Source organism: Ambystoma mexicanum, chromosome 6q (assembly GCF_040938575.1).
Source record: "Ambystoma mexicanum isolate Mex_15411 chromosome 6q, UKY_AmexF1_1, whole genome shotgun sequence".
Classification (NCBI taxonomy): Eukaryota; Metazoa; Chordata; class Amphibia; order Caudata; family Ambystomatidae; genus Ambystoma; species Ambystoma mexicanum.
This window is the reverse complement of record NC_090937.1, coordinates 747,758,882-747,780,696: the sequence shown is the minus strand read 5'-3', so window position 1 is coordinate 747,780,696 and position 21,815 is coordinate 747,758,882. Positions and strand designations below refer to the sequence as shown.

Below are 21,815 nucleotides of genomic sequence, written 5' to 3'. Positions count from 1 at the left end.
TCATAACTGGGTCTAAAATTCCACAGTAATATGCAAGGGGCTTGTACCCCAATGTGGTTCTCGGAGTAAGGACTGCTGTCATAACGGTACCATCTGTATGCGTAAATATGAAGAATTCCTCAGCATAATTATGAATCCCTAAGACTGGAGCTATGCAAATTGCTTTTTTCAGCTCTTCAAATACTTCCTCCATTTCCTCAGTCCACATGATTTTTTTCCTGTGTTGTCTGTGCTTTCTTTAATGCCTGTAATAAGGGTCTTTATATATACTCTAAAGTTGATATTTTTTTTCCCTTCCCCTTTAAGCCCTTCAAGCTTTTCTGAGCTTTCATGTCATAATATACTTTGTCGATCGCTTCCCCAATGCTCCTAGAATCAAACTTAATCACTTGTATTCTGGGAAGAATTATTCTATGTCTTCCCATGCTACTTCTGGCTCAGGCTCTCATCTCCTTTTCCAGGCGATCAAGATTGCATGCTCTCTGCCTTCTTTTACGTTCCATATCATCATCAAATTCTCTTAGTTTCCTTGTTTCCTCTCTGACCCTGTCTTCTTCCTTTTTCTTCATATCCCTTCTCTCGTTTGCCCTGCGAATCTCCTCATCTTTTCGTCTCTGTATTCTTATCCCTCAACTTCTGTGCCTCTGCTTCTATTCTTCTTTGTTCTAACCTTTCCTGGTCTTCAACTGCTCTGTCTGTTGTCCCGTTTTTTTCTGTTCTTCTGCTCTCTTGTTTACTCGATTGCTCTTCTTATTATAGCTGCTGTCGTCTTTGCCTTGCCTTCCTTTTAGCTCCTTTGCCTTTCAATCTTTCCTCTTTCCATATCTTTTTTATCTATTTTTCCTGTTGTCTCACATCCTCAATGCTTTTACCATCGACTTTAAGCAAAATCTGACCATCCATTAGTTCTGCAAAAGCGCTATCTCATCAGCCTTATCTCTTTCTCCTTTCCATCATTTTATCTCTCTTCCAATGCCTAGAGATGTGCTCGTACTTGCTTGATCACTTCTCTCCTTATTGCGTCTCTCCTTGTCCCTCAGGACCTTCGAGATTGTCTTTCTCAATATTTTTCTCATTTCCTTCGTCACTGCTTTGCACAGGTGACTCATATGCTGGGTTGCTATAACTAGTCGCTGCTTCAAGCTCCCTCAATGGGTATAACTCATAGTCTTTCTTGCTCTCGTCTCCTGTTTCAGTCGGGCGAGGGGAGCACAGGGCTCCTCACCCCCCTCTCTGCATACATTAAGTATCCAATCTACTGGTGGCGGTACATCTTGTTCTATTTGATACATCTTCCCAAGTTCTAAACTAGCTAATCGATTTTCTAGCTTCTTTCTGGTGTATGTGGCATGCAGATATGTCGTCATATGCTGCAGAATTGCTTTCGATAGTGAGCCTACTTGGGGCCACGGCATATTTATCTGTGGTTCCTTTAACCCATTCCACACTGTATTGTCTAAGATTAGGTGCATGCTTTGGTAGCTGCTTACAGAGATGCACAAGTGGAGTAACGTCCTCCATTCCTAACTCTTCTACTCTTAACTTTATGTGGCACTTCGTTTATTTTTAATTACAGATTTTTAAAAACACGTTTCAGAAAAATAACATAATATGAGCGAGCACCAATCATTGCAAACTCCAATCCCACTAATCACAATTTTTATTTTAATCTTGCTAAAAACCACCATCAGGTTCAGTATAATCAATCAAATAATTTTTTTCGATGACGTCATCGTTCATAAAACCACATAAAACAGACAAACTCAACCGGTTACATAGATTTCCTATAATCCTCTTGTTAATACTCGTTAGCCCTCTATAAATACTCTGATTGGAGTGTAAGTTAGCCCTTTGGTCCCGTCTTTAATCGGGATTGTCTCCTAGCATCCAACTATGGGATTTTGGGTTCAAACTTCTTCTGTTACGTCATAAAAATGCAGGCCAGGGCGTGTCCTCTTATCGTGGCCTCTCACGACTATTTAAATTGCTCGGCCACACTCGAGTCAGTGTCTCACTCCCCACATATATATATTACACTTTTACTCACGTTATATTTTATACCAACACCCTGCGTTACTCTCTTTATTTCTTCATTCATTACCCACTTCTTTTGCCAACTGACTCCGTTATTTACTCACCAATATCCTCTTTTCCTCTTCTGACCCCCGGGATCGTCTGCCTTTTTTGTCCACCTCTTCAACCTTCTGATCGGTCTGCTTCGCGTAGATGTGCGAGGGGATTCTATAGAAACTAAGGGACCCGTCGCACCTGGTCTTGCAAGACACTTTGTGTTTTTTTACACTCACCACTATCTACGGGGAGCTTCACGTTCTTTCAGCCGAATGGCAAAGGTTGTTCGATATTTCCGAGACTCTAAAGTTTACTCAGATCAATGGCTCTTTAACCATCCTCTCTCTGCTACCAAGTGAACTGGTTTGTCCAGTCCCTTTGAGTAGCAATTACCCTCGAGATAGATGGGGATGCAAACCTTACTCATACAGCAAATAATTGAGCCGACTCGGGAAGTTGGAAGTTGGTTTCTTCTATCTTCCAACGTAAGGTAGATGGGACAGGATTGATCTATTGAGTTCTGAAGTGGTATCTGTCTACCAGAGTTAGTAGGGAATTTAGTAGAATTCACTGAGAGTACTGTTTTTTCTTCATTAAAACAAGAAGAGTTTTGATTTTGAAGGCCTTTATCCGGTAGCTTTGATACTGTAGTCGCCTGAATTTTAGAGGGACGAGGCAGGAATATTGGGGTAAAAGGTCTTAGGGGGAGAGATGTATCGGCTGTGCCAAAATCGCAACTGTATCCCTGTTTTCGGGATCTTTGGAAGTTACAAAGGGGATGATCTGTGTTAGATAAAATAGTATATAATTGGTAATCTACCTTCCTCCTGTACTGGTTTAAAAAAATAAGTCATTTTACTTTTTCCGGTACCCGCAGAAACTGCATTGTTCTTTTTACTCCTTGCTTTTTTTGACACTGTAACCAAATCAGCCGACTCTGAGGATGTAGATGGTGATATTGAAAGTGCACACTCTTCACTAGGAATAACTTTGTCGTTCGTAATTTTAGGCTGGTCCAACAAACAGGCTTTCAATCCTCCTAAGAAATTGCGGGAGCTCTTAATCTTAGGTTTAGGCATATTTTTCATATTTCTTTTTTTAAAGGTTTAGTAACTGAGGGGTAACACATCGTTCCCATAGCTGGGACAGATGCATTCCGTTGCTCAGTGTTTGACTGTGGCACAGAATTTGAAATAGAATTCAAAGAAGATTTTGGCACTTCACTCAAAGCATCAAACTGTGTCCTGTATGACGATCAAGAACTTGGAAGTAAAAGATCTGCTTGGGAACTTCGATTTATCAGGAGAGGTTTTGACTGCATGACAAACCTCTACTTCTTAATGAAGCAAAGATACGAATGGCAACGTCACATGCCTACAAGGTGAGGACATAGCATGATCCAGGAGAAGAGAGCTGGGGTTACATGGCTTATGCCTACTAGCACCGTATATATATATCTCTCAACAAAGTTCAATTTAGAGGCCATCGAATTAAAAGTTAATCTTTATTCTTGGAATTCAAGAATACAATTGCATGCCTTAGCAAGTGAAGACAGAGTAAAATGGAACGCATGTAATGCAGAGCCAGGAGTATTATTGACATCATGCTTTGGTGCGCCCCCAAGAATGTCTTAAGAGAAAAGGGTCATGGAAATGAGTGCTCTGGTGTCACACTCACTTTAGGGGAGTCTGGAACAAATAAAGAGGGAGAAACAAACAAATTAGTATCTGGGATAATTTGGGCATCCGAAGAAAATGATATTCTCTGGTCCTACTGAACCATGTGCTTTGTTTCCAAATTAAGTCCTGAAGGTCTTGCAAAGACTGACAGGCGTCAGAAACAAAAGCCTTTAAAATGGAATTATCGCTCAAGCTACAAGCCAGTTGCACTAGGGCATTATTGATGTAATCAGGTGATTGAGCAGCCAAGACTGTGGTGAGGATAGGAAGAGCCAATTGCTCTTGGCGTGCTGAGGAAATCATATGCACCTGTGCTAAATTAGAACCCATTAGAATAATTGGTGACTTAACCGGAGCTGCCATCGTTTTTTCCTGCGTAAAGAGTAATAAAGCAGCAAAATGATGTAAATCCACTCACCACCAAACGCTGCGTCAATCAACCGTTCTCAATTTTGATTATGAATTCATGCCACTTCTCTACTTCGCACGTCGTCTGATGTATTAAGGAGTCACTGTGAGCTTCTTTCACTGAAGATCCGCCCCGTCCAACAAACACTGAAAAAATACAGCACTGACAGCCCCTGTTAGACCACTTCATGCCACTTCTCTGCCAAGATGCAATTCCTTTTGGTCTACCCACATGACATAATCTACCTCCTTTGGAGGAGCTTTACATTACATGACTGGCCGTCTGGTTCTTCTTACCTTCATTTTTTAAGGACCAGGCGTGTAGGCAGTGGTTCGAAGTGGACGGGAGCGGTCGGGAGCAGTGCTCCTATACTACTTTTAATTAGGTTTTACCGTTCCTATACTTATATTTTTAAAAAGAAACCGTTTCTGAAAGTGTAAGAAGAGGTTGGAACTTGAACTTTCAGTGCACTGCACAGGATGTTTACTTAAAGAGCAGCCACATGTGTGTTGGGGTTTTTATTGTGCATCGGAGGAGGCGCGGCGATGGGGTCTGTGGGGAGCGGTGCAGGCCAGTAGGGAACATAGTTCCACTACTTCTTTTTGTACACTTCGACCACTGCGTGTAGGTGGTCGTACCTGTGCCTCAGATGGTGACTTACATCATCCTTGCACAGATCTATGGGTACATGTGTGCTTGCCAACCAATCACTATTTGGTCTGTGCTACCTCCCCTAGCATGGCTTCACCCCCTATGTTATTGCCACAATGATGGCTGCCGTGCAGTACAGTCAAAGGCTCATGTACAGCCACAGACCTGTAGTAAAATGACACCAACATCCACAGTCTCTGCTTTGAAGCACAACCCTCATTTTACTTTCAGTTCATTCATGCTTCTCTTTAGCTTTCATTATGTCTTATTTGTCTTTGTGCTCCCCTTATTAACTCCAAACGGGGCTCATTTGTACCCTTACATATCCGGTTTTATTAGTGTAGTGTTAACATGTTTTGTGACTTTGACTGAAAGTAACATAAGCACATCAATATAAAAACAGTATGCATATTCAATCTGCATAATTTGTCGAATTGCTTCTTCCACTGAGCGGGGTCCTCTTTAGCCGTCCAGAAAATTGACCTATTTCACCTCTATACTACTCTATATACGCGGTATGATCTGTTCATTGCAGATACAAATTGCCCTTTATCCACAGTTCCTAAGGCAGCACCAAAAGCAAAATAACCACAGCAATACATGTCAATGGGCATCCTGATCCAATTATGAGGGCTGATCAATTTAGCCAGTCCACTCAGTGACATGGCCCATGTAACCCAAGGTTGTATAGAACATGAGTGTTCGCTGAGCCAGTTCAAAACTCTGCTTTTCTTGATTATACTTTGCTTCCACAACATACAGCTATTTCTGTACATCGACTATTTCATGGATCACTGGATGCAAATGTTTCAAATTCTCAAAACAGTACGGGATTGTACCAGTTCGATCATCCCTCATCTTAAACTTCAGTTGGATATGATATCTTACTACTGCAGGCCAATTGTTAGCATAGTGTTAACTTAGTGTGGTGAGTGAGAATCTCAAATCATATGCCAATTAATTTTGAGGGGCATGTAACGGTCATTCATAAATAACATATGGGTACCATTTGGTGACAAACCTCTGGCGGGCCTTTCCCAGCACACTTTTCTTGCAACAGTTATTATGTTTCCAGACTTTACTTTCTACATACACTGGACTTGCAGAGGTTCTCTCAGCCATAGAGTGCAGTCCACTCCCAGACCAATTCAAGGCTTGACTTCAGTTCAGGCAAGCTCAGTACATAGAAATTTTCTTCTTCTGGATTTTACACCTTCGAAACATCTCTGTGGGCAATCCAGTCCCAGACGCAACCTGCCAAGATTCCAGTAGTCCTCATATATGTTGCAGCCCTTTTTTGTTTTTTTTTAAACATTTTTTTTAATTATTAGCAATTTGTAATGACATTCTCCATGACATATTATGCATAGCAGTATTGAACAACATCTGTGACATAGACGAACCAAAACATCTAAACATTTGATAGTTAATCCACCAACCCCCTTAACTTGAAAACATTGTCTTTTTTGTCCAATCTAAACCCACCGTCCCTGTGTATACCCCATTGTGTTGTCTTCCAGCCTCCATGTTTCTGCACCACCGTCTACATTCAGGGCGATCCTAGCCCCATCAGCGCATCATCCAGTGGCGTAATAGCCTCACTTTGCCCGAGTCCTCGATATATCGCCCTGTGCCAGACCACAGTCTCAGCTATTGCCTACCTCTGCAGGTCTGATCACCATGAATCCACCTTAGGGCCATCTGCAGACGTCCAGGCCATCGCAATCCTGCGTTTGGCCAGCACAAAGGCAAGATCCTTCATTCTTACCATGTACTTGGCACCGCGCTTGTGTGGGAACACCCCTAGCAAACAGGCTTCTGGAGACCCCATGTCTAAATCTATCCCTCCCCTGGTCACTTTGTGTGCAATCTCTACCCAGTACTTCTGTATTTTGTGGCAAGTCCAGAACATGTGCAACATGCCTGCATTTTCTTCCATGCTTCTAGAGCAATATTACCTATCCGCACCTTTAAACTGGGAGATCTTGCGGGGCATCAAGTATGCTCTATGGATTATGTACAGCTGTGTATGTTTCATCCTGGTGTTCCTGGAGACCTGTTTGAGGTACCTCACTACTCTTGGCCATTAAGCATCTGTCGAAGGCCTACCAAGTCTGTCTCCTACTTAGTCTGCACTCCCAGGACTGAAGCACAAAGGCTAGCCAAGAGCAACTCGTAGAGTCTAGACACCACGTGCCCTCCCTCTGTCAGATCATACATTGTTTCTAGCCCAGTTTTTCCTTCGAGCCCCCCCCACACCCTGCCGAAGTTACTGCCAGCTCAGTTTGAGTCTGTGTATCAGCCTCAGATGCAATAGAAATTGTCCTATGTGTATACCAGTCTGCTCTACTAGTGTCTCAAAATCTATCATTTTCCCATCCTGGAGCAGGTGGCCCACAGTGACAACTCCACTGCTTTCCCAATGTCTACGGATTCCCAATAAACATGCTGTTTCTCTGCCAGTATGGCAACCAGAGGGATCTGTGGGGAAAAGGGGTCCGCCTTACTGAACACTGTACAGACTCTGTGCCACAATTGTTTGCCCAATGCCAAGTGTGGGGGCTGCCCGAGACATGATTCATGTATGCATAAAAACTCCTTCAAGTAGTACTGGTCTATGGCAGGCTGTAAAAGTGTGGTTCGTCTGCCAACCACGAACTGCAACTGATTGGCTCGGAAATATAATTCTAACTGGAGTACCCTGATCCCTCCTGCTTTGTAGGTTCTCTGGAGCATGCTTTTTTTTTATTATTATTTTAAACACACCAAACATTACAAACAATTAGGACTTCCATGTTTAAGTTTTACAACATTACAGAGTACACTCTTCTGTCCTTCCCCCCCTCGCACCCCATTAACTCGAGCCCCTGTGTCCATATCATCAGCCTGTTCATCTTCAGACGTATCCGCTGCCTTTGTCTCTTCCATGTCATCATCACTATGGTCAGCCTGGGAGGGACCCGCCATCGAGGCCACCAATTGTCTCCATGCTATCAGGGGTCCCACCTCCCCCCCCCCCCTGCTGACCTCCTCGTACCAGGCGGCCGTTTCTGCCTCTGCCCACTTCATAAGGTCAGCCCACCACATCTCGATTCTAGGCCTGTAGGCTGCTTTCCAGCCCATTGCAATCCTTCTTTTGGCCAGGATGTAGGCCAGGTCCTTCATCTTGCTAATGTGCCTCAGGTTGTGTGGTCTGGGAAAGCCCCCAAGCATGCATGCCCAAGCTGACTCCACCTCCAGCGTGATCCCTTTCTCTGCCAAGCGCATTTTCAGTTCTGTCCAAAACTTTCCCACCTCCGGGCAAGCCCAAAACATATGTAGCATCCCCGCCTCCTCCTCCCCACACTTAGGGCATTTCTGTATCACCGGGCCACCAAACCTGGCAATTTTGCTGGGGGGCAAATATGCTATATGAGTGATATATAATCGGATCTGCTGGAGCCTCGCGATTCGGGACACCTTCTTATGATATTTTTGGGCTCTGTCCCATTGCCCATCCGACATGGGTTCCCCCACCTCCTCTTCCAATCTCGCCTCAGTTGGAACAACTCCTTCCCCACCCTGGTTCCCAGTAGCTCATATATGCGGGATATTTCATGCCCACCCTCCTAGATGTCATACATCGTCTCGATGGTAGCATCAGGTTGTTCCGCTAGCACTACCGCAGGCCACCTTTCTCGCACCTGTCTGATTCTGGAATAGGTAATATGTTGGCCCTTGTGCACTCCCGTGTCCACTGTTAGCCTCTGAAAGTCCAGCACCTCCCCCTCCTGCTATATGTCCCCAAGAGTAGCCAGGCCCACCGGTTCCCAGTATTTACAGACCCCTTTTATCATTTGGGTGTCCTCTCCGCATAACGCCACTAGCGGTACCTGCATGGAGAGCGGGGCCGGATATCCCACGGTCCGCCATGCTCTATGCCACACCTCCCAGCCAAGCACCAGCAGCCTCGCCATTCCCAGTATCTTCGCCTTAGGCAACCACACGGTCTCTCTAAGGATCCTTACATAACAGCCTAGCTTCAGCCGTTTCTTCCTCAGACAACCACCTGGCCACATATTGCAGCTGTCCCACCAAGTAATACAACTCGAAATTCGGTAGGTTTATACCACCCTTGTCACACGAGTTTTGTAGTTTCCAGAGGGCCACTCTATTCCTGGAGTTATGCCATATAAACCCCCTGCACAAGCTGTGGAGTCTGGCGAAGAAGCACTTGGGGATCACATATGGGATGTTTACAAAGAAGTGTAACAGTCTGGGCAGGACTACCATTTTAATCAGGGCCGCTCTCCCCATCATGGCCAGGGGTAGTCTGGACCAAAATCCCATGCTATTTTTAATACCTTCAACTGCCTTTTCTGTATTGTGTTTGTGTTCTTTTCCTGTCGTGTGGTAAATGTCAATACCCTTCAACTGCCTTTTCTGTATTGTGTTTGTGTTCTTTTCCTGTCGTGTGGTAAATGTCAATACCCAGGTATCGGAACGTCTCAGTACGCCAGGGTATTGGCAATACCGGTAGGCTTCTCGGTAGGACACTTCTATATCTCCCCAGGGTAAACAAACTGGATTTCTTGGGGTCACTGCTATGCCAGAGAGGGTAGCGTATCTTTCCATCACCTCCAGGACATATTGTAGGTTCTCCTCTGGGAAGCGTAGATATAAAAGTATGTCATCAGCATACAAGGATGTAAGATGGGAGCCTCCCTCCGTGTGGATCCCTATCTCCCCATATTGTTGTCTGAAGCATATTGCCAGTGGCTCCAACTCTAGGATATATAGCATAGGCGACCAAGGGCAGCCTTGTCTAGTGCCCCTGCTAAATTGCCATTTATCCGAGCTAGTAGCACCCGTTTTGACCCTTGCAATTGGGGAACTATATAGCATTTTAACCCACCTTAGGTATCCCGGCCCCATTCCATATTCTATAAGAGTCGCTAGCAGCCAGGGCCATCTCACTGAGTCGAAGGCCTAACTGCATCCAGCGAAACGATTGCCAGTTCGCCAGGGTCCTGCTCTGTTTGGTCAATAATATGGTGGAGTCTCCTATGATTGTCAGTTATATTCCTACCAGGGACGTAGCCTGTTTGGTCTGGGTGTATCAGTCTCCCGATGACTCGCTTAAGCCTGTTTGCCAGCACTGCCGTGAGGATTTTGCTGTCCTGGTTAAGCATTGATAGGGGTCTATAAAACCTACAGTCTGTGCTTGGCTTACCTGGTTTTAAGAGCGAGATGATCATCGCCTTCCGTAGGGACTCCGGCAACCTACCACGCTCAAACGCCTCGTTAAGCATGGCCAGCAGCGGGGGGAGCAGCTCTTGTTTATATGTTTTATAGAATTCGCTAGGGACCCCGTCCGACCCCGGAGCTTTGCATGTGGACAGGTGCTGGATCACTATCTCTAGTTCGTCTAAGGTGATTGGAGCATCCATGTCTGCCCGTTCCAGATCATCTACCATGGGCAAACCTATGTCTTCTAATGTGTCCTGGATCTCTTGGGCCTTATCCTCTCCTATATCCTCACAAAGGCGCTTATCAGGGGAGTTGCTAGGTCTGGAAAAGACCCGGGGCTAAGCTGATGTCGGAACTGTTGGGACTGGGGGCTAGCTAGTCTTTTGGCTGTAGCTCCTGAGATTCTATCCGGGGCTACAACCAAAAGATCAGGGGCTATAGCCCCCTCACCCCCCCTAGCAACGCCCCTGGCGCTTATAATATCTAAGGAACTCTTCATTTACTCCCTCTTGGGTGTCCCAAATCTGGCCTTCGTCTCCCCTAATTTCCCTGATCACTGGTTGTGATGTTACACACTCTGGAGCATGCTTAAGGCCACCCTGTGTCTGCTCCCTTTCCAGAGGAATCCCTTAATAACAGTGTCCAATTTGCGAAAAAAAAACTGTTATATATTATACAGTACATTCACAAAATAATATGACAGCTGGGGGAGAACCACCATTTTCAAAAGCATCGCCCTTCCCATCAACGATAGAGGTAGCCGACCACAAAAGGCTTAGATTTTGTCACCCTATCTAGGGCGCTTTGTGTATTGTGCTTGTTCTGAATCCTGACGTTGTGATGAACGTCAACACCCAAATATCTAAAGGTGTCAGTGGACCATTTTAGTTCCAGGGTTGAAAGATGTTCATTTCCCATCTTCCTCAAACCTGCCATCAGGAATAGGCATGATTTCTCTCGACTGATAGTGATGCCGTTGTGTGTAGAGCAGCATATCTGCGTACAGAGAGATCACATGCCTCACCCCATCTATGCATATGCCTGCATCTACATATCCTTCCCCGAGATACGCCGCAATTGGTTCCATTGCAAGAATAAAAAGCATTGGGGCCAATGGACATCCTTGCCTGGTACCCTTTTCAAGCTCCCATCCCGCTAAGACACAGCAGCCTGTTTTGGCCCTTGCCCCGGGCGAAGGGTACACTAATTTAACCCACCGCAAGTATACTTGCCCCACACCAAACCGTTGGGGGTAGCCTACAGCCAGTCCCATTTTTTGACAGTCAAACGCTTGTATGTTGGAGCCCTTATGCGTCGGCTAGGCCTATATGCGATGAGCCAACACACTCCTTTCTTGACACTGCACTCCCGATTTGTCTACTTTCATGCTCGTCTACACAGCGACAGATGGTTTGGTACTCCTGCATCTTCCCTCACAGTTTCTGGCCATGACTTGTGGACAAAAGGACCTCAATCTATCATTCTGGTAGTCTTGCACCTCTTGGCAAGCAATGGCCCACTCCATCTTCCTGGCCTCATTTGTGATGGTGAAAATAAGACTCATTAATGCATTCTTTGTGATACGTGTCAGATCCTCGATCTTCAATTCACCCACACTTGCGTCTAATTCTGTGAGCGGAAAGACGGTTATCTCTCCGAACACGTCCAGCTTTAAATTATATTCCTTTTCTCAATATATGGACCGCATAGAGGCCACCTAATTCTACGATCCCTTATTCTGCCTTCCAGAATCCTCCGGTTTCACATTCCACTTTGGCCAATTTAATGGCTGTCCTGTCAGCCTGGAAAGTAAGAGATCGCTTGGAAGTTGAACATTGGCAAGAAAAAATGCATTGTACGTAACACTGCATTTAAAATTGTCAGTTTGTCTGGATCTGTTCCACTGTTTCAATACCATGCCATCTGTGTGTGTACTAGAACAGCTCCTTTATAATCTTTTGGTTTGGATACATGAACCAACACTTTCTGTATTACTGTGCAGATCTGGGTTTCCCTGAAGGGAATTATGCTGACAGTCTATTTGTCTTTCTAGGATATAATGTCTCTTGTGGTGTAACTGTGTTTGCTCTTCTATAACAAAGTCATAGTACTGACTTCCTGATTTGTTTGAGGTGGCAATAAGCCTCAAGTGTGTAACCACTGTGTCTACTGTATCTGGCAAATTGCAATCATCATACAGCTCGCCTATGAAAAACTCATTGAAGCATACCAAGTCCTTCCTTTTTGTTCTCGCGCCATCAGCCTTCCATTGTACGATCCTGCTGGGTGCACCTGTCCACATATATCCGGAAACTACACGTATTTAGCACAACATTCTGTTAGTTTTGTTTTGTGTGTGGGTCTTGACATCTCTATTCTTTCTACTTTCATCACAGATTGAGTAGGTTTAGACTTTGGGATTTGAACTTTATTTAGGGTGGACTTGACCTTTGCCCATTTTGAATCTGGTGCTGTTTTAGCATGCCTTTTCCTTTCCCAGTCTTCGAGCACCCACTGTGGCATTGCAGTGCATGCACAGGGCACTTGCCCAAATTTGCATTCTTTTACCCTCAGGATAAACCCAAAGTAGAAATCTATACCATACTCCCATGAATTGCACCCACAGGTTTGGCCTTGCCTGGTGACTATATTTCATTTTTTCTACCATAACCAGCTTTTGATGTGGTCTTTAGATATGTCATGTCTCGGCGAGGGTGGCGGATTTGGAACCGCTGGCGCTATGGTCCGCCATAGCTTACTCCATCATGTTCTCCCTCTTGCGGGTGTTACCGGTCTAGTTCTTGCACGCGCACGTAACCAGAGGTATTTATTCAGCCACTTCTGGGTTACGGACGCGTTGCAACGTTGCCTGGTTACCCACCTGTGTTGCCGTCGCTCTCGCTGTGTGTGTTCCCATTTTCGGACCTCACCTCCATCCTTCCCCTCTCCCCTTCCTAGCTTCTGTTCCGCCCGCTTGCTCCTCCTACTTTCGCTCCTTCTTACTCTCTCTCCTTCGTTCCGATTCTTCCTTCTCTCCCCTGTTAGCCTCCTTTGTCCTTTTGTCCCTTCTCCTTTTCGCTTCTTATTTTCAGCTTGCTTCTACCTTCTCTTCGGATTCTTTTTCTTACTATCCTGTTTTCTTATCTCGACCTTCGTTTTTTAGTGCCCTTGCCTTTCGCCTTGTATTCTACAGCCCACCAGTGTATCAGACCTCTCCCTGCCTTTTCGGATTGCCTCTGCCACGCACCTTGTACTCATCAGCCAGCCCGTGTACCAGACCTCTGCCTGCCTTTTCGGATTGCCTCTGCCACGCACCTTCTACTTATCCGCCAGCCCGTGTACAGAACTCTGCCTGTCTTTTTGGATTGCCTCTGCCACTTGCCTTGTACTCAACAGCCCGCCAGTGAACCAGACCTCAGCCTACCTTTCGGATTGCCTTGCCGCCTTGATACTACCGTCTGCTCCACGTTCTCCACTTCATCTACCGGTCCACTGAAGCCTGCTCCACGATCACTGTGTGGAAGTCTCTCAAGAGGTTTTTTGTGACGTTGGCTTTTTCCCCTATTTTGACATTCACGGAGGTTTAACCCCGTCACACCTGTTACGGTGGCACGGTGCCATCCTTCCGTGGACGTCCCGATCTTCACAAAAAAAAGGAGAGACCCAGAAGCAACGAGAAAAGGAAAACCAAGAAGGACGAAGGTGAGGAGCTTGGGGAGGGTGGTGAAACAGAGTTTTCTTGTGAAGAAGAGGATATTACCGACTCTAGTGACAAGATATCTATTGCTGAGTAGCCCTCTTTCCCATCTTTATCGTCAGTTTTCCTGAAGTAAGAGTTTTTAAATATTACTCCTCCCTTGAGACTAAGCTCAATAACGTATCCTAGCACTAAACAAAAGGCACAGCAGGATTGGTGTCACCATCTGCCAGTGTCCAGTGGTGCTGCCAGCCGGCAGTGTGCTTCATGCATTCAGGTTGGTACATCCCTACAGCGAACGGCAGCCCTAATGGTCATCAGCGCATTGTGAGCACCCGTCCAACACTTGTCCAGACAGCTCTCCCTCTTGTCCTTCTGAGTTAATATCCAATCTCCAGGTGTGAAAGGGATAGACTTTTGGTGAAAACCTCCTGGACCTGGTGTAGATACAGCAGTCCTTATTCACTAGACTTTTACAATAGTCAAGCACTGCATCATCAACAGCTCTGTGCCCCATGCAAAGACATTAGAGGTAGAGTTTTTGGCAAAACTATTGGTCTTCCAGTGAGCATTTTATATGGGCTTCTTCCTGTTAATCTATTAGCAGTTCCCCTTATGCTCATTGTACATAACAGCACTGCATGTGGCCCCTTCAAAACACAGTTTCCACACATATCCTAGCTGTTTTCCTCCCTTAAGGATCCCATCCTGGCGTTCCTCCGACCCTGCTGATTATTGGTGCTGTGGAAGTGGAGCTTCTGTTGTATATTTAGTACTTTGCATCTGTCCTGTATTAGCTTTCCCTTGAAGTCGGCCCCTCTATCTTTCTTGATACTCAATGGTACTTCAAATCTAGGGATGAAGTTGTTGATGAAGTACTTTCAAGACTACTTGCGTGTCTGCCCTGGAGGTGGGGAAAGAAGAATGCTGACACTAAGGTGGCATTTTGGTTGGCAAAGACTTTAATTTATCAAAAAGAAAAGCCTCACTATCCCTAGCTTGCCATTGGGCACCCTTCGCCGACCAGCCTACTGGAATCTGGTCCACCTCCCCTTCCTTCCCCCTACCCCCTACTCTCTAGCCTCCCTCCTTTTGCCCTCTCCCTCAGATTTTTGTGAGGCAAAAAACCTGGGTGTCGTCTTTGACTCCTCTCTCTCCTTCTCACCACACCTCAAATCTCACTTTCAGCTTCACCTCCTCAGAGGCATTCTCCCTTTCCTCACCTATCCTCAGAAACTCAATGTCTCCAGAGTCCTGTTCTCTCTAGGCTTGACTGCTGCAACAGCCTCTTCCTTAATCTGCCTCTTTCTTCCCCCACCCTCAACTAATCCAGAATAGGACTGCAAGATTTATCCTTGACCTTAAGCCCAGGGACCGCATCTCTCCATCCCTAAAATCTCTCCATTCGCTCCCTGTGGATGCAAGGATCAAATTCAAGGCACACAAGGCTTTCTGTGGCCTGGGACCACACTACAGCCAACTCTCTCTCCCTAAATACCTCCCTGCTAGAACTCTTCGGTCTTCTAGCTCTAACTCTCTACAAGTCAGGCGTTTCTCTAAGCAAAGTGTGTGGAAGATCCCTTTCTTCGGCAGGAGCCTCCCTCTGGAATGGCCATCCTGCCCCTCTGTCTTGAGCCGGATCTCCTTAACTTCCGGAAGCTTCTCAAGACCTTCCTATTCTCCTCCTCGTTCACCATCCCCCTCCCCCGCTAGCTCCACCTGCCTCTGACTGGTGGCCTGTTCCTCTCATGAGCCTTATTGGGGCAGGCACTTATTTTACAAGTATCTCACACCCCCTTACCAGCACATGCCCTCGGGCACCCTTCCCTGACTAGCCTACTGAGTCTGGTCCACCTCCCCTCCCTTGCACTGCGGAGGTTACGGAGGTTCGGTTCCCAGATGATCCTCATTGCTCCGGCGTGGGCCCGGAGGACGTGGTACCCGGACCTTCTAGACTTGTCCATCTGCCCTCCACATCGTCTTCCCTACCGAGACGATCTGCTCTCACTGGAGGGGGGGGTCAGGTTCTCCATCCAGAGGTCAGAACCCTCAAGCTTCACGCTTGGAATCTGAAAGGTTGAGGAATAAGGATTGGGACCTCCCTGAAGACGTAATGGAGGTGTTGCTCTCGGCCAGGCGGCTGGCAACTAAGTCTCTGTACCGTTGCCGTTGGAGAAAGTTCTGCGACTGGTGCAGAGTTCAGAATGTGGATCCTTTTGAATGTGACATTCCCATGGTTCTGTCTTTTTTGCTTTCTTTGGCCCACAGGGGCTTGCAAGTGGGGACCATTAAAGGTTACCTGGCGGCGCTGTCCATATTTAAGCGCTCGTTTGAAGAGTGTTCCTATTTCAAAATTCCTTTAATTTCGCAGTTTCTGAAAGGGCTCACTAATGTGTTCCCTCCGTCACCTTTTCTGGTGCCAGGCTGGGATTTGAACATTGTTCTTAAGTTTCTTATGGGTGCTCCGTTTGAGCCTTTACATTCTTGCCCCTTGAGGCTGTTAACTCTGAAAACTGTGTTTTTGGTTGCGGTTACTTCCACTCGCAGAGTAAGTGAGTTACAGGCACTTTCAGTTAAGCCACCCTTCACTGTGTTTCACAAGGACAGGGTTATCCTTAGAGTTCGTCCTTCTTTTCTTCCGAAGGTGGTTTCGGAATTTCATTTGAGCCAGAAGGTTGTTCTTCCGGCGTTCTATCCTCCTCTACATCCTGGTAAGGTAGAGGAGAGGCTCCATAGGCTTGATCCTCGGAGAGCGTTGAGCTTTTATATTTCGCGCATGTCCCGGATCAGAGTGGACGATCAAGTGGACGATCAACTTTTCATTGGTTACGCTGGAAAGCGTTTGGGACAAGCTGTGACGAAACAGACTTTGTCTCGGATTATTTTAGCTATCTCCGAGTGTTACCGCTTGGCGGGTAAGGACCCTCCGGCTGGCTTGCGGGCCCATTCTACCAGAGGAGTGGCTGCGTCTACTGCCCTGCAGAGGGGAGTTCCTATTCGTCACATCTGTGATGCAGCCACCTGGGCTTCAGTACATACTTTCGTACGTCACTATTCCCTTGATTCCATCAAAGGGCAAGATCTGGCCTTTGGCAAGGCAGTTCTCTATTCCGCTATTTGATTGGGCATGCTAAATTTGTATTCTAAATTCTTTCCCACCTCCTTGTTTGGTACTGCTTTGGGAGTCTGTCATAGATATGGAATACGTCAGTGGACCCAATCCCCTCGAAGAACAAGTTACTTTCTTACCTGGTAACGTTCTTTCGATGGCATGGTCCGACGATGTATTCCATATCACTCCCTCCCTGCCTTCCCCGCTGCAGAATTTCTTTTGCGATTGCAGCTTGCGTTCCGCAAGGCCTTGTGTGTCTGACTGGCAGAAAACTGGTGGCACACGTTCTGGGGAAAAACTATAACTGAGGCTATGGCCGTCGTGCGTCCTACTTATCACATCGGGTGACGTCGGCCGTCTGAGGAGGTCCTCGGGGACGGCGCATCGACGTCATCGACGCAGACGCCAAAGATTTTCCGAAGCAGCACAGCTGTGGACATTACCTGTCATAGATATGGAATACGTTGTCGGACCATCCCATCGAAAGAACGTTACCAGGTAAGAAAGTAACTTGTTCTTCTAAGAGGGGTTTACCTGCCTCAAACTAATACTAAAGGATTTGTCAGCATGTCCATCGAAATCAAACTCCACCGTCCTGTGTCACAACCTACTTTTGTCCCTTACACTCCAACTAAATAATAAGTCAACAGAAGGTTCCTTCTCCAGGACACTGAGTTCCTTCTCCTTGGGTGGTATTTCCAGAAATGTTCTTTGGCGAAAGGATGCCAGGGGGAATAACTCCCTTGCCCTGGCTTGTGGTTCCAAGAAACCTTTGAACCAGTCCATTTTCGGACCAAGGAGAATTACTTCCCTTCTCCTGGTATTCGCAAAGACCCAAATCCCTCTCGGGCACAGTGAACTTTTCCCTGCCACTGCGACAAGGATGTTTTCCTGGGATGCCTAGTACTCTTATGTCATGGTTCCTCTGATGGCCAGTGGGTTTGTTGCTGCCACGGCAATGAGGAAGTTCTCATCTGATTCTTAGTTCACTTGTGTTAGGGTCCCAGACACCTCTCTGGTGGTCAGTGGGCTTATTGTTGCCACTGCGATGAGGAAGTTCTCCTCGAATGCTCGGTCCACCCCTCCCAACAGTTTGATTATTACTACTGGGCTGGCAGAGAGCCTCTCGAGCCTGACTCGCTTCCACCCCCGTGTCACTGCCAGGTCTCTCGTACCTCAAGTCACCTTCTCCGGGACTTTGGTATGCCACCAGTGCTTCCTGAGACTGATGTGTGCGTTTCTCCGGCACTTAAGGTTTCTCTCTGCTTCTGCAGCACCGCGGCAGCTCCGGTCTCTACTGGTCTGATCAGCTCTCTTCCTGCTTCGTGTTCGGGCCCGCTCCAGCTGAAGCCACAGAGAACTTGCTCAGTGATTCGCTGGTGTGCTCCGCTCTTCTGACAGGATTTGAAACTCCTGTTCTGGTTAGTGTCCACAACTGCTGCCTCTCGAGGCTGGACTTGACCAAGGGGCTCATTCTGAGCCTGCTGGTCTGGAAACAACGGTGCTGGTAAGCTTACCGGCGCCGTTGTTTCCGTACCAGCATATTACACGTCTGCCTGCCAGAGCCGCGGTGCCTGACAGGTCGGACCCTGCCGGGCACAGCAGCCACGGTAGGCAGACCCATCACAGAAGCACCGGCACAGTTAAGAACAGTGCTGGTGCTTCTGTGTCCCATTCCCATAGAATCATATGGGACTCTATGGGAATGGTGAACAACATTTTACTTGCGCCTGACTTTCCGGGCCGCCAGGGTTGTAAGTCAGGGTGGCAGTAAATATTTACGGGTCCGGCGGCAACCCACCTGTATCACCGGCACGGTTACCGCTGGACCCGGAATGAGCCCCCAAGTCTTCAGTCCGTCTTCTCTTAAACATTGTTGCCAGTCCCGCCCTGCCAGATCGTCAAAGGCCTTTGTTGTTTGCTGCTTCTCCTACACTACAGAAGTACATGGGTCTACTCTCAAGGAAGTGGTTTGGAATGGGGATGGGGGTTAGGGAAGGTTGGGGTGTGACGTTGGCCAACATGCTGTACCCTACGTGATCGTCCTTGTCCCCACGGGTGGGAGAGAGAGTCCCTCCCCATGATGTTCTCCTGCATTAAACCACCCATGGGTGGACTATTGGGTAGCATCCACACCTCCCTAGACTCATAAGAAAGAGTTCCCCCCCAATAAAAATCCTTAAACCCTCTCTAAGAGCTGTAGTGTTCTTTGTACAATCTGTGACAACCACCAGCCCTCCTGCTTTGGTATGATGGTTTTCACAGTTTTTTGATGCCTTCTACCTCACAGCACTTCCTGTATGATGATCAGTATGTCCGAAAGAAGAGAACTCTTCTGCTATCGTCTGGACACTCTTGGCTACCACCAAAGTTCCTTACCTTGCAGCTTCTCCTTGTTCTTTGTCCTTCGTTTGCAATTACCAGATATGAATGCTCAAGGCCTGTGAACAATCTGCCCTCCCTTTTCCTTGGGGCATCCCAAAACGAGTCTCTTAGCAGTGGGCACGTTACAAATTAACAATAAATAAATTATAACTTGTGGTGCTTTTTTTGTTAATGGAATTTCGTTGGCTGTAATTAACATTACTGCTGACGCTGATACTAAAAATTATGCAGTTACAGAAAAAACACCATACTATAGGTGTGGATTCACTGAAATACTGCTGCCATTATTTCAGCTAATACAGATGCATTTTTAATACTCGTTTGGTTTCTCTTCATTGCTCCCCTCATTTCTAAGGATTGAAACAGATTAAATACAATAATTGATAATACCCATATGTGCAATTGTTTTAATGCAGAAAAGGATCACATGTGACCTTTGTATACATTACATAGTAAAGGTGATGAGAAGGTGGGCATTGGAGAGGCCCACATTGTCACCCCTTCCAAAGAGTCTATACGTTTTCTTTCCACACCCGAAATGAAATGTTACAGAGTTCTGGGGAAAGTATGATGTGTAGCTCTTAGAAGCGGTGGGAATCCATCATGAAGCACTACGTAAGTGCTATAATAACAGGTGTTATTAATTGTACTCAAGTTTTAGCCCTAGGAAGGATGAAAGGTTGTGTCATCCATGCCGTGGGGTTTACAGGCTACCCCCATTTCAGCAACGAGTACTGTATTCGTGAGCAAGACACACGGTTCTAAACATACAATTTTTATCACCCCTTTGGGGTGGAAGTGAACATTTTTAGCAAATTTCAAGTTTATTTTTCAACTTATGTTATGGCTGTATTCCCTTGGAATAGAACTGCTGTGTTTATGTATGAAGATTGTGATAAAATGGTATGGTGGATGCTAAAACAGGTAATATTATACAATAGGGTAGAGGTTGGGTGGTAAGTATAAGATTGTATATACCAGAGTTTGAAAGTTCATCTGCATTCTTTGTGTTAAATGTCTTGTTGAAAACCAATGTAAATATTTAAAAAAAATTCAAGAATACTGTGTCCTAAATGCTTATTTTTGTGTGCACGGCATAACAGTGTTATATAGACTAAGTTTTTCCACTCCTTGAACGCTGCTTATTTGTGCCTCACACCTAGAGAGAGATTGGTTGTTCATATAAATGTTTTTTCATTAAAAATGTTCCTTATTTTGTAGGATCCTGAACCGCCGAGTTGGACCGAGGGAGCTTGGGCCCTGCCGGCGATGCCTACAAGGTCAGTGCATGTGTTGCGACAGAAAAGGTTCAGAAGTGTTGCCCTATTTATTTTGACTCTTGACTTTTCCAGTAGTGAAAGTGTATTTTAGCGTTGTTGTGAAATGGTTAAAAAGTGTAAGCTGGAAAAGAAGCTTCTTGAATAGTTTCCTCTTTTTAGATGCCAGCAGCATAACCGTTCAGCATTATGTTGTCATCCGAACTCTTCTCGTGCATGTGGAAAACCTCCCAGCCAATGGATTCAATGGGGAAAATCACAGTTCCTATTGGATTCTATGGGTGGTAGGATTCCTTTTCTGAAGATGCAGGTGTACCTGTTGGGGCAACAGATGTAGGTGCAGCTGTGTGCTCTGCACCTGTATCTAGAGGTAAGTATCTTCTATGGGGGTGATGAGTAGATGTTAGCATTTGAACACAATTACAATAAGCAGGGATAGTAAAAATAGTTAATTTTGCAATGTCACCATCTCCGAGAACACTGTACTTAAAGAAACCCCATATTCCAAGTAAATACCTTTTTAACTCTGAAAAAACAAGTTAGGTTACAGTTAGGGTGTGCATACTATTACATTGAGCATACTGCATACACATAGTCAGGAACGTCATTTCACCAAAATGCCAAGGGTAGCGGAAGTGACATCACACGACCCTTGACCTCCCAATGACATCACAGGAAGTGATGTAATGTGTGCTGCCTGTTCTCACAGGTAACCTGATTATCGGCCCACAGAGCGATTGAATGGAAAAAGAGTAGGGGGCATGAGACCTACACAGGCCTCTATCCGCACCCACAGCCATCAATCCAGGAACCTCTAACAGAAAAGAAATGCGACCAGCCAACCGCGATGGTAGTGGGCTCACTGGGCTGGCTGCTGGTGGCAGGCCGCCTGGATTCCGGTCGCCCGCCGCCGGCCCACCTAACCATGATGCATGCAGCGGCCACTGGTATCTTTGTCCTCCATGAGAGGAGAAAGGGCCTATGAGCTCTGGCCCTGAATTTCAGAGTTGTTGGGGGGCGGGGAGGCTTGAAGCCCAAAGAGATCCATGCTGTTGTGCCACTGCCTCACAAAGATGATGTTTTAGCCACATGATCACGCCCTAGGTTTCCACTATACCACTCAGTACCCCACTTTTGATTGGCAGCAGAAACCAAAAGTGCCAAGAGGCCATACAAATGGCAAACACTGTGCCCAGTGATATAACATATCATTTAAAGTGCACCAGACTGCACAGCATGTGTGTATGGATTCAGGCCCCTTACTATTCCCTTCTCAATCTCATCTGCATCTTGGTGCTAAGGTGGC

At 46.2% G+C, this 21,815-nt stretch overlaps 1 protein-coding gene across 4 annotated transcripts in view; it reads left to right on the top strand.

Annotated features, from left to right (window-relative positions):
* The window catches only part of SH3D19 (SH3 domain containing 19), a 1,396,196-nt gene that overhangs the window by 958,469 nt on the left and 415,912 nt on the right, over nt 1-21,815 (top strand). For all 4 annotated transcript variants that reach the window (XM_069631268.1, XM_069631267.1, XM_069631269.1 and 1 more), the window contains one exon: nt 20,454-20,512. In XM_069631268.1, the coding sequence (XP_069487369.1) occupies nt 20,454-20,512 (59 nt within the window). The remainder of the gene's footprint in view (nt 1-20,453; nt 20,513-21,815) is intronic.